Source organism: Peromyscus leucopus, chromosome 22 (genome assembly GCF_004664715.2).
Source record: "Peromyscus leucopus breed LL Stock chromosome 22, UCI_PerLeu_2.1, whole genome shotgun sequence".
In the NCBI taxonomy this organism is placed as follows: Eukaryota; Metazoa; Chordata; class Mammalia; order Rodentia; family Cricetidae; genus Peromyscus; species Peromyscus leucopus.
The window spans coordinates 8,824,655-8,838,063 of NC_051081.1; the positions used below are offsets into that span (position 1 = coordinate 8,824,655).

Here is a 13,409-nt window from a genome sequence, read left to right on the forward strand (position 1 = left end):
AGCAGGAGAGAGCAGGGTGCTTCTTCACACCAAAGGGGAGGTGCACCATGGTGACTGCAGAGAGCACCCCCTGGTGTATGGGGTCCTCACTTAATAAGACAAAGTACAGATTGGACCCTCCATCAGATCCTTCTGCTTTAAAGGAATAGGATCTCAGAGCTGCCTTTGCCCACCCCCTTGACATCCTGACGTCAGGGACACGCGTAGACAAGGAGGCGGGCCTGAGTTGGAGAAAGGGCCTGGATTGGCAGAATCTCTGGTGGTTTCAGGCTAAAAGAGAAGCCAACACCATATTTCAGTTTCTTCCAGCAGTTTCCCATCAGGTCCTGGAGCCAAGGTAAGGGAGAACCCAGGCCCCAGCCTTTTCCTGCACAGGGATGCGGGAGGACAGCCAGGAGCTAGGGGTGGTGCTGGCCAGTTTAGCAGTTTGTTCCAGGAGCTGTGAACAGCGTTTGGGGGGGAGGGGAATGTAACAGGGAAGAGGAAACTCCATTTCCTGTCCTTTGAAATTAGAAAGGGGCTGGAGTGTAGCTCAACTGAGTGCTGCTTAACATTCACAGAGAGCCCTGGATTTGATCCCCAGATCCAGGACATGGTGGTGCATACCGGCAATACCAGCACGTGATAGCTGAAGGCAGCAAGAGCAGTTCAAGGTCATCTTTAGGGACATATGGAATGCAGGGTCACTGTGGGCTACATCTTGCCTAAAAAAAAGTGAGCAGAAGAGAAAAAATAATTGGCCTTTCTAAATAAGGGCCACACTCTGGTTGTCTTAGCTCTAGTGTGTCCCTTCATTTCAGCCCCTCTGAGGCCCAAGGGTTCCTTCTTCCCCTTATACCCAGGTCCACACTAGGGCCATGTTCAGCCCCTAGACCCAGGCTGCCAGCCTCCTAGCCTGTCCAAGGGGTTAAGCATTGTGAGGTCACAGGGAGCTGTGGAGGGTGAAAAGTTTATTTAGTCAGAGAGCCTCCAAAGGCATCTAGTTTCTGTCAGTGTAAAAAGGCAGGAAGATGACAAGGTGTGGAGACACAGAGAACAGGCATACAAGAACGAAGGGAGAAGGAACATCATCAGATCATATACACCAGTCGGGCCTGCCGCTTCCACCCCCATCCTTGTGACAGGCAGAGAGACAGATCTCTCTCAGCCTAGGAGCTTCTTGTGCTTGGCTTAAGTAGAGATCAGTCAGAGCTGTTAGTAAGAACCTGTGCACCCTTGGCACTCTGAACCCCCATTGACAAGTCCATCTGCAGAGGCTCCCTCCCTGGAACCCAGATATCTTGGCCCAGCACAGACCAGAAGAATGCATAAGTCATGTAGAAGAGCAAACTTTTGGACCTCTGTTCATTGACCCTGGCAGAGAAGGTAATGAGCAGGAAGCAGGCAGACAGTACAGCCCTGTCCCCATATGGTCACAAAACTGCCCTAAATAAGAATATTGTTCCCATAGCCAGGCCTAGAAACAGAAAGAAGACCATGATGACTCCCACCACCTGAGAGTTATTTTCTTTTAGCACTCTAAGTATAATTTTGCATGCTCTCCTCTTTGTAGGAATGTTGACAAGACCTGGTATCATTTGGGTGTTTGGATTTTTTCCTGTGGTATGACATTGTCCATAACACACATAACATGGTTGTAGTATTTGTAGATTTGTGCTTTTTACACCTTGATGTGAAATGTGAACAAGAGTTCTAGTCTTTGTTCCAGAGACAGAAACTTGGAGAAGAACAAGGAAAATGGCTGTGTCTCCTGTAAATGAGCACCAGGTAAGTGTTGTGTCCATATATTTCCTTGAAAATTATTTTGATATTGAAGTCATGAAGGCTTTTAGTACTCTGCCTTGGACAATGTTATCAGATGTGTTTATATCCTGTGACTTTTTTTCTTTTTTCTTCTCTGATTATCAAAATTGTCTTTAAATCATGTCACCTACATAGCACAGCCTTGTTCTATTTTATATTCTCTCCATTACTACTGTGAGGCAAATATTTTTCATAGACTTAAGACCTGCAGTTGTGAAAGAGAGTCCATTGTGAATGATGATCAATGAAATAAATATATTGCTGCCCTACAGTTCTACAGAGGATGGATCTGTGTCCTTATATATTAGTGATGATGGAAAGTCTGATGTGCCACAAGGGTTACACTTCAGGGATGGTCAGGTTTCCAGAACCAAGATTATGAATGTGGCCATGCAAATACATGAAACTATTTCCTTGCATCATAGAACAATTTATTGAGAAGTAGACTTAGAAGAGACTCACTGTCTGAATCCTAATACTAAATGTTTCAGCAGTATAGAGTGGACAGATGATAGATAGATGGAATGGTCTGGCTTGCTCTTGCCATGAAACTGATGTTTCTGTGATGAGATGTAGATTGCAGTATACTGGTTTTTCTCATTGGCATTTTATATCATTCAGTGATGATGTGCCTCTAAGGTGTTTGGTTTTTTTTTTTTTCCTTTTTCAGCTTTTTAATTCTGATTTATATTTTCCTCACGTACAACACATCCCAACCAACTGCGGTTCCCCTCCTGCCATTCCTCCCAGTTTCTTCCCACACTTCCCCACTTCCCCCACTGTCCTCCTCCAGTTCCTTTTGGAAAAGAACATGCCTTGTGCTCTGAGGGAAGGGACCTCATGGGGATCTCTCTCTACCTAATGTTTGGCTGTGTATCTGCTCCCATAAACTACCAGAAGAAGCTTTTCAGATGAGAATTAGGCTAGGCACTGATCCATGAGTAGAGAAGAATATCATTTGGATCATTTAGAACACATGTTTTTTTTTTGTTTGTTTGTTTGTTTGTTTGTTTGTTTGTTTTTGTTTTTTTCTATTGCAGGTCTCTGGGCTTTCCAGCCTCTGCTTCCTGGTCTTCTGGCAGTGTTGGGCATGGACTCCCTTTTGTACAATGGGCCTCAAATTAGTCCAGTCATTGGCTCTCCACTCCCAAAAGTTGTACACTTCCATTGTCCCTGCATATCTTGCAGTCAGGATAGACTGTAGTTTGAAAGTTTTGTGGCTGGGTTGGTGTCCCAGTCTCAACACTGGAAGGTGTCTGGTTAAAGAATATGGCCAGTTCAGACTCTATTTCCTCCATTACTTGGAATCTTCCCTAGAGTCACTCTCATAGTATTCTGGAAGTTTCTACTGCACTAAGGTTCCACATAGCCCACCAGTGCTCTCCAATTCCATTAGCCGCTCTCCTGTACTCTCTTCCTCCATCCCTCCCCTGCTACTTGATCCCTCCTAATCCATCTGGATAATCGATTTCCCCTTCCCATGGAGATCCATACATCCAGCTTTGAGTCCAATTTGTTACTTATCCTCTCTGGGTCTGTGGGTTGTAGCATACTTAACCTTTATTAACAACTTGCTTCTAAGTGAGTGTTTGTTATAATGGGTTACCTCACTCAGGATAATTTTTTCTAGTTGCATCCATTTACCTGCAAATTTCATGATGTGATTGTTTTCAACAGCTGAGTAATACTCCATTGTGTAAATGCCCCACCTTTCCTTTATACATTCTTTGGCTGAAGGACATCAGTTATTTGGTTTCTGGCTAATTGTGAATAATGCAGCTATGAGCATAGTTGGGCAAGTGTTTTGTGGTAGGGTGGAGCATCCTTTGGGTATATACACAAAGGTATTATAGCTGGGCCTTGAGGTAGATCATTTCTCAGTTACCACCTGCCCCTAGTCAGCTGGCAAAATCTATTTCCTCCTCCCAGGGTAATCCCTGCATGGGAATTCTTTCATCCACGTGTTGACTTCTCTTGGTAATGCTTGCATCTTTTGCTCCTGTTTACTTACTTTTTTTTAATTCCCAGAATTCCTTCAGTTTGTGTTTTCTTTATTGTTTCTATTTCCATATTTAGGTTTGAAAAGTTTTATTCATTTCCTTCAACTGTTTATTCTTGTCTTTCTTAAAGGAATTCATTAATTTTCTCCATGTTTTTGTTTGTATTTTCTTGATTTCTTTAAGGGATTTATTTATGTCTTCTTTAAGGACTTCTGTCACCTCCATAAATATGATTTTAATGTCTTTATTTTTTTGTGCTTCAGTTGTGTTGAGATACTCAACATTTGTTGTAGTAAGATAGCTGGGCTCTGGTGGTGACGTTGCCTTGACTGTTGTTGATTGTGCTCTTGGGCTGGCATCTAGGCATCTGGGTTTGTGGTGATTATAAGCACAGGTGTCAGTTTCTGAGTTTATCTTTGTCAGATGGGTGTTTTTTGGTTTCTGTATTATCTCTGGTCTCCAGGTTGATGTGGCTTGTGGTTGAGCATGTGTCCTTCATCCATGTTGAGGACTGGATTTCTGGTGTCTGGGGAGGCATCTGGTCAAGCAGGGTTTCACCTGAGTTGGAGGTTCGGACATGGTGATGAGGTGTTGTGGGTAAATTGAGAATGGGAAGTGCACTGAGTGTATAAGGGGAATATTGTTGGCATTTGACCTATTTGGTCTTATGGTGACCAGCATGGCTTTTGGTCAAGCAGGGGTCTCTGCCTGAGTCAGAGGCTAGGACAGGGCAAGGAGGAGGGTAAAGAATGTTGGGGGTAGGTTGGGCAGGCACTGAGAGAGTAGAGGTGGTCTGTGGTGGGTAACCTATCTAGATTTCTGGTGGCCAGCATAACATCTCCTCAAGTAGGGGGCCTCTGTCTGAGCTGTGGGCAGGGACATGACACCATAGTGAAGATGGGAGGGGGTTGAGAGTAGGGTGGTCAGGCAACTAAAGAGTGAGTAAATGTCCTCTGGCAGATGGCATGCCTGAAGTTTTGGTGGCCTGCATGACCTCTGATCAAGCATGGAGTCTCTGAGTTGGGGACTGGGATCACAGTTTTTGAATACCTGAAATATATTTGTCTCAGGAGATTTCTTGCTCTTATCCTTCTCTTTATTCCAATGTCAGTGGTAAATTCTCAATAGTTTAGTAATTTCTCTTTATCCTTCATTTTATTTTTCAGACATTGTACCACAGTGAATTCTATAAGCAAAGCAGGCCCCATATTGATATTACATCATGTGAAATATGAAGAAGACTTGTCTAGAAAGTGTTGTCTTAGAGCTGTGCATAACCCATCAATTTTCTAGCCTCAGTGAATGCCTCTCTTAATGATTTTGCTCTCTTTTCTTTTGGAAGGAGGAAAGCTTCCCCATCCTATGGTTTTGTTTCCTGAAAGTTACTGTAGTGGAGTACCAGGTGGAGATTCTGAAGTGAGGTTGCAATGGACAGATTTCCATTTCTTTCTTTTAAATACAATGTATTCGTATATGTGAATGTTTTCTGCATGTTTTTATATGTACTGCATTTCTGCCTGGTGAATATGGAGTCCTGAGGTTGGCACCAAACACTTGGCATTGGAATCAGGTACTGTGGTGAGCTGTTACATGTGTAGATAGAATTAAAATGGGTTTCCCAGCAAAAACAGCAAGTTCTTTCTACCATTGAAGTCTTTCTCTACCCTCCAGCTTTACATTTCTCATGGACATTTTTGAAGGAGTGGGGATATAACCTTGTGTCTTCTTTGTGAAATATAAAAGAACAATAATAAATGACAATTTTCATGCAATCTAAAATTCTCTTAGATGAGTGAGCTCAAATATTCAAGTAAAGAACACAGTTAAAATGACAAGATTCAAATTTTAAATTGAGCTGATCTCATAGCCAGCAAAATACTTAATGAAGAATTAATATAATTCTGACAAACTTTGTGCATTCTTATTGATCACAGATCTTTCTACTTCATATGTCACATAGGCTATTTATTCATATAAATTTCTCTAACTATTTTGTAGTAAAAACATACATGGAATTTCTGAAATTGTTATTCATCTATATTGGCTTGTGGAATAACAGTATCTAGTACTGATTTTTCTATTTATTTCATGGCAGTCAAAGTAGTGTCATAATTTAACATCACAGATTATTTGACTTTGTTGTGTATTTTAGAACATGGGATTTATGCACTCTTACTGATCTTCCTCATCAGTAAAAAAAAAAAAAACCAGACCTCATTGACTTTGAATTCATCCCTGAATTTTGCCTTCCATATTGACCTACAAAGGGTACAGCGTTGAAGCTGGGCTACAGTATCCCAACTGAGCATTTTAGAACAGCATCATGTGAGGCCAAGATTCAGATTGAGCCAGCAGCCATATGAGAGCAGGACTATAGGAGAAACATTTGGAAGCAGTTTTGCTTATCATAACTTTTCCATGTGAGATTAGACACAGTGATAATGTTTGATATCAAAATGCCCCTCATGAAGGTACACATCTATACCTCAAATAGTTATTTCATACTCCCCAAAAGTTTGATGTTTGCCAAATCTCAATGTCATCCTGTTTTTACAGAGATTTTAAAAAACAGTATAAGTATTCTAGAAAGTATTTTTCTCTAAAATTAACTTTCATTTTTACTTTAAAATATATGCATGACTGCCATCTATATCCTGCCTTCAGAGACAAGGGGTGAGCATTGGATCCCATGGAACTGGAGTTAAACTCAGTTGTGTAGTAGGAATTGAATGTGAGTCCTCTGAAAGAGTAGCTTGTGCTTAAAATTGCTAACCCATTTTTGTCCAACCTCTAGAAAACTTTAGTCTTTTAATAATTGTCATGCCTCATCTGCATCCCAAAAATGTCTGTCATTCCTTATGTTTCTTTTCCATAGGAAAGCATTTTGCTCAAAGCACATGGTAAATGGGTAATTTTCTATTACAGGATCTGTTGACATTCAGGGATTTGGATGTAGACTTCTCCCAGGAGGAGTGGGAATGTCTGGATTCTGCTTGGAGAACTTTATACATTGATGTGATGTTGGAGAATTACAGAAATCTCATTTTTGTAGGTAAGAATGCTCTTGTAGAATTCCTGACTCATTGTTTGGATTTACCTATTATTTGCTATTGTTTTTAAATAAACTCCATGAACATTCTATGACTACCAGAAATGAGGGAAATTCTGGTAATAAACATAACTTCTTTTACATTTTTCTGCATACTCTGCAAAAGCAACAAATGCTATCTACTGTGATCTGTCAAGCCTTCTTAACTAGTTTTTAACTGAAAACTTCAAAGTTTAAAGAATATTGAATATTCAGAGAATAGAAATACAGTGAAGTGTTGTTAGTGATTGGAATATTTTCATTTTACTATTGAATCAAACTATTCACCTCTTTTGATTTAAAAATGAGGAAGTTTTAAAATAGAGAAAATACTGTGGTAGCTATGTTGTTGTTTTTGTTTGTTTCATTGATTAATTTTTGGAATCTAGTCTATATCTTTAGTCTTGGTGAACATGATGAGTTTCAGGCTAGGTTGGGATACATAGTGAGTTCCTAGTCAGGCAAGGATGCACAGTATGACTCTGCATAGAAATAATCCACATATGATGCTTTCTCAATCATGCATTTTTCCTGGTTCTTCAAAATATCCATTTCATGTGAGGATGGAAGCCCCTTCAGTGATCCTTGTGTTTAATGGAGACTAAAGTGGTTTTTATTACTGTTCAGTTAATGATAGTAAAACACAGAAGGCCTATGCTGAGAGCTCTGCTTCTAGTAAATGCTAGTTTACATTAGGGAACTTCAAGTATTGAATCTCTTACTCATTCATCAGTTCCTATTATCCCTATTTGTCCTCACTTTCCAGAGAAACATCGCATATGTGGTAAATATGAGAACATCATGGATCAAGGATCAAATAGTACTGTCTATCAGCACGTGAATATCCAAGAGAAGTCTTACAAAAATAATGACCTTGGCAAAATGCTTTGTGAATCATCTCAGTGTATACCTTATAACACCAGTGGTACTACAGGAAACCATCAGAGAATTCATACAGGAGAGAAGCCTTACAAATATGGTGAATGTGAAAAATCCTTTGGATGTAGCTCAAATCTTGGAACACATCAGAAATCTCATAAAGGACAGAAACCTCACAAATGTAGTGAATGTGAGAAGTCATTTACACGTAATTCAACTCTTAAAAATCATCAGAAGATTCATACAGGAGGGAAACCTTACAAATGTTGTGAATGTGAGAAGTCATTTACATATAGTTCAACTCTTAAAAATCATCAGAAGATTCATACAGGAGGGAAATCTTACAAATGTAGTGAATGTGTCAAGTCATTTACATGTAGTTCAACTCTTAAAAATCATCAGAGAATTCATACAGGAGGGAAACCTTATAAATGCAGTGAATGTGAGAAGTCATTTTTATATAATTCAGTTCTTAAAAATCATCAGAGAATTCATACAGGAGAGAAACCTTACAAATGCAGTGAATGTGATAAGTCATTTACAAATAGTTCAAATTTTAAAAATCATCAGAGAATTCATACAGGAGAGAAACCTTACAAATGTAGGGAATGTGAGAAATCCTTTGGATCTGGCTCAACTCTTATAAAACATCAGAGAATTCATACAGGTGAGAAACCTTACAAATGTAGGGAATGTGAGAAATCCTTTACATATACCTCACATCTTAAAAGACATCAGATACTTCATACAGAAGAAAAACCTTATAAATGTAATGAATGTGTAAAGTCCTTTGCATGTAACTCAAATCTTCAGTCACATAAGAAAAGCCATACAGAAAAGAAATCTTACAAATGTAGTGAATGTGAGAAATTCTTTAAATATAGATCAGGTCTTAGAAGTCATGAGAGAATTCATAGAGGAGAAAAACCTTACAAATGTTGGGAATGTGAGAACTCCTTTTCAAGTGCTTCAGAACTTAGAATACATCAGCAACTTCATATAGGAGAGAAACCTTACAAGTGTAGTGAATGTGTGAAATCATTCATGTGTGCCTCAACTCTTAAAAAACATCAGAGAGTTCATACAGGAGAGAAACTTGTAGCTAATGTCACTAATGCTTTAGCTAGCAGACACAGCTAAGGATCTATCAGAAAATTCATCCTGGGGAGAAAAGTTTCTGTTGGAAATGACTTTGTGTATGTTTTTTTCCAAGCTCTGTACTTAAAAGACACTATTTTATGACAAAATATTATGAACATTAGATAGCCTTTATGTAATGTTGAACTCTTAGAAAATATCTATAGTTTGCACTGAGCAAACATTCTAAATGTAGAAAAAAATTCATTAAAACATTTTATTCTTGACCTCAAAGACTGCATAATTTATGCAAAGTGGTAAAAACAGGAAGGTAATGTTGATTAAAATTTTTTCTGGAGACTAACATTTTCATCATGAAGGGAAGGTAATAACACAAAAAAATAACACCTTCATATATCATCAGGAAGTCTGCAAAACATAGGATTTCTTATGCTTAAGTTCCCTGAAGAAACTCAGACCAGTAATGCTGTTTAGAAGAAGCTCTGATGAATTGAGATACCAAGAAATGATACCCTCCAACATGTAGACAGGCCTACACATGAGTAGTGGGCTCAGGGTGTCCATTGTTCATAAGTTGTATCCCAAGGTGGGTTGGAGTTTCATGGTAGCAACTGTTTGAGCCCCTTTTATTACTGTAAGCAACTCCTGTCACATATTCCTGTAAGTAACCTGAATAAAACTCATTCATTCAACAAGATGAACTTCAGTGACATCCGTTCTTTTTCAGTTGTTTTCTTTTTATGAGTAAATACACATGCATGTTTCATTTCTCTTGGAAAAGCATATTATAAAACATGTAATGAATCCACAATTTTTCCTCAAAACTTTTGTCCACCAGAAAATTGATATTGAGGAGAAAACAATTTGCTCACAGTTTTGTTAAATTAATGCCTCATTATTAATGCACCCTATAAGGTCCATTCTAGAAAACCCCCAAAATGCATTGCATTTGTCAAAGCTAGTGCTTAAAGTGTAGATTCATCTGAAAATTGATCCAAAAGGAACTCACACACACCAATACTAATACTCAACTCTTATCCACCTTTAAAACACTGATTCACCAGTGAAAACTTATAAATAGAAATAATGCAACATGTGTGGTCATGTACAACTAGAAAACCCCAAAAGTGTGAAGAAAATTAGTTTAGCAGTACTCAATGCAGTAGGAAAAATACTAATCAACATAATTTGCACATTAATTATGGAAGATTCATATAGAAATACAAACAGATTTGGAGACATCATACAAGCCAGGATAATACAATTAAGAAATAAAAGGAACATATGAACCTCTCATGCATTTTTGTGGGTGAGAATTCTTGTTTTTGAGTGACTATGAAAATGTTTTTTGGAACCATTTTTGTATTGCCAGCATTGAAGTTCCTACATGTCAACAGAGTTGCAAATTTAACCTCCAATATGATCCCACTGACTCGATTACAAGTGATTACAGGATGGTGTTTATTTTGCTGTACCATGCTGACATACCATATAGTTATTAGTAGAAAGGCTCTTTCTGTCAGTTCCCTTTCATACCACCCAAGCTGCAGACACGTTTTCACAAAGGTAAGGTACTCTTTATAGAAAGAGAATAAGGTGATTCTACCTGGGCAAAATAGACAAGTACCAATATGCCATGCATTTCTGCAGAGGATGCAGTCTTATCTAAAACTTCCCTTGAACAATAGGGTAAAAGAGAGCCAGCACTGCTTTCTCTTACTGGTTTCTGCTCTTCCTTCTTAGGAGGAACCTTAGTGGACATACTTGCTTTCCCAGCTACTTTCAGGGTTTGCCTCGCTGAGGGTAGCATCCTAGTCATGAAGTTTTTGGCTGATGTCAACCCAGGTGGAAGGTGTGGCCACCTGGCTATACAATGTGAAGCTCCTTTCAGCACCAGTTTATCTGATGTCTGGACAGAGCTCCATGTGCTGTGTTCTGCTTCTACCATGCTTCTTCCCAAGATACTTCCCTGGAGCTAATAAACATCCTGCCTGTGAACTAATAGTAGGAATTGTCATTTCCTCCTTTTTCTCAAAGACAGTCCTTCAGAGCCTACAAAACTGGTCTTGCAGACTTAAGCATCCTCATCTCTAAGCTACACCATGCCTGACGTGGCTCTGGCTTCTTTTTCTTTTTTTTTTTCCCCCACAAATTTAAACAAATATTTGTTGAATATGCCTTTTTTAAGAATTTTTTTTTCATTTTACATACTTTTGACAAAATCCAATACCCTTTCATGATAAAGGTCTTGGAGAGATCAGGGATACAAGGAACATACCTAAACATAATAAAGGCAATATACAGCAAGCCAACAGCCAACATCAAATTAAATGGAGAGAAACTGAAAGTGATTCCACTAAAAAATCAGGAACAAGACAAGGCTTTCCACTCTCCCCATATTTATTCAATACAGTGATTGTAGTTCTAGCTAGAGCAATAGGACAACAAAAGGAGATCAAGGGAATACAAATTGGAAAGGAAGACGTCAAACTTGCAGTATATACAGATGATATGATAGTATATACCTTCAGTAATGTGGCAGGATACAAGATTAACTCAAAAAAATTAGTAGCCCTCCTATATACAAATGATAAATGGGCTGAGAAAGAAATTAGAGAAACATTATCCATTACAATAGCCACAAATAATATAAAATACCTTGGGGTAACTCTAACTAAGCAAGTGAAAGACCTGTATGACAAGAACTTTAAATCTCTGAAGAAAGAGATTGAAGAAGATATCAGAAAATGGAACTATCTCCCATGCTCAAGGATTGGTAGGATTAACATAGTAAAAATGACAATCTTTCCAAAAGCTATCTACAGATTCAGTGCAGTCCCCATCAAAATCCCAACATAATTCTTCACAGATTTAGAATAACAATACTCAACTTTATATGGAAAAACAAAAAACCCAGGATAGCTAAAACAATCCTGTACAATAAAGCCATCTCTGGAGGCATTACAATTCCTGACCTCAAGCTCTGTTATAGAGCCATAATAATAAGGGCTTCTTAGTATGCCCTTCTCTCTATGTCTTCTCAATTACAAACCTGGATGCTGGTAAGGATGGATGACTGGTGTTGATGGATGGATGGTGTTATGGGGCAATCCCAAGACCTTGAGACCTTTTTTGTAGATGATACAGTAATCTGCTTCAATCACTTAAGGAAACACAAGAACTTCCTTTGTCTGAACATCTCACAAGGGCAGTGTTTGTTCACGGTCCTGATTTTTGAAGTATGTCTTGCACCTAATGGGTGAGGATGGAGTCATGAATAAAGGTTTATTGTTCATTTTGCTTACATATTAACCTTAATTGAGTAGCAGGGAATGAATAAATGAAAGATACACATACAGAAAAGTTTGTATTGAGTAGGTCCATGGCCTCTTATGGAGGCACACCATATGTAGCCTAGAAACTAAGGAAACTCTGTGTGTGTGTGTGTGTGTGTGTGTGTGTGTGTGTGTGTGTGTGTGTGTGTGTGTGTTTTAATAATACATCTGAATCTGAACTGAGGAGCTGGGTAATTTATACAGCTAAATGGGGAAGCAAGATGTTTTAGGGTTACTGTTGTGATAAAACACCATGACCAAAAGCATCATGGTTTGCACAGCCTGTCTTTTTATAGGAACTAGGACCACCAGCTCAGGATAGCACCAAATACAATGGACTATGCCCTCTGGGCCCTCTTATATCAATCATTATTTAAGAAAATGCCCTATAGGCTTACCCACAGATAGACCTTATTGAGACTTCTTTTAAAATTTAAGGTTCCCTCCTCTCAAATGACTTTATCTTGTGTCAAGTTGACATAAAATTATCCAGCACAGTGTTAATCTTTTTGGTGTTGTGTCTTAGTGTCTTTGTAGGGAAATTGGGTCAGATTGTAGTTGGCCTGGAGAAGGAAGCTGTGATTATAAGTTTTACATACTGTCAACATTGATATATGGTCCTCGGGAGGACTTTTGCTTTTCTTTAAGACTGAATAGGGGAAGGCTTTGCCATTCCCATGGGTATGAGACATTGGAATCCTTGGTATGACCATGCCTGTGTCAACTGTACACATTCAATGAGAACTTCTTCTGCTTCTGATATTGAATCCCCAGGTGTCCTGGTTATTTTGCTATGTCTGGCATGGGATAGCTGAGGGAAAAAATATACATACACTATACTGTTGTGCCCAGATCGTGACCCCCAGAGAGACCACCAAAGACGAGCATACCGGAATGCAAAAGCAAGGTTTAATTCTGGATATCCAAAAGCAATACAAGCCTAGGCAGGGACTTCGTCCAATACATCCAACACAGTGGAGGCTGGAGGAAGCACCCACCTGTCTGCAAGCTCAGTTTTTAAAGGGAAAAGTCACAAGGTTACACCATTTAGGGGTGCTAGTACAGGTACAATTCTGATTGGCTCGCTTCTAGGAATTCCAGAAATCACAATTCAGTTTTCCTTCTAAGGAAGTAGTTGCCCACCACCATTTTTCATTGGCTGCCCCCAGATGGGGGCATCTGGTGATTACACAGTCACTATGGAAA

At 39.0% G+C, this 13,409-nt stretch overlaps 1 protein-coding gene across 3 annotated transcripts; it reads left to right on the top strand.

Annotated features, from left to right (window-relative positions):
- The first annotated feature begins 954 nt into the window (after nt 1-954).
- LOC119086425 (zinc finger protein 501-like) lies at nt 955-8,996 on the top strand. 3 transcript variants are annotated; one of them, XM_037197927.1, is made up of 4 exons: nt 955-1,365; nt 1,641-1,767; nt 6,729-6,855; nt 7,658-8,996. In XM_037197927.1, exons 2-4 carry the CDS (start codon nt 1,738-1,740, stop codon nt 8,908-8,910), a joined length of 1,410 nt encoding a protein of 469 aa, XP_037053822.1. In that variant the 5' UTR covers nt 955-1,365; nt 1,641-1,737; the 3' UTR covers nt 8,911-8,996. The 3 variants fall into 3 exon arrangements, with proteins under 3 accessions (XP_037053822.1, XP_037053824.1, XP_037053823.1); XM_037197929.1 differs by having other exon boundaries at nt 1,697-1,767; XM_037197928.1 differs by having other exon boundaries at nt 1,709-1,767.
- The last annotated feature ends 4,413 nt before the right edge of the window (nt 8,997-13,409 follow it).

Coding starts and splice junctions, on each gene's coding strand:
- LOC119086425 (XM_037197927.1), top strand. CDS start 1,738: ATGGCTGTGTCTCCTGTAAATGAGCACCAG. Junction 1,768..6,728: donor CTCCTGTAAATGAGCACCAG/GTAAGTGTTGTG, acceptor TTTCTATTACAG/GATCTGTTGACATTCAGGGA. Junction 6,856..7,657: donor CAGAAATCTCATTTTTGTAG/GTAAGAATGCTC, acceptor CTCACTTTCCAG/AGAAACATCGCATATGTGGT.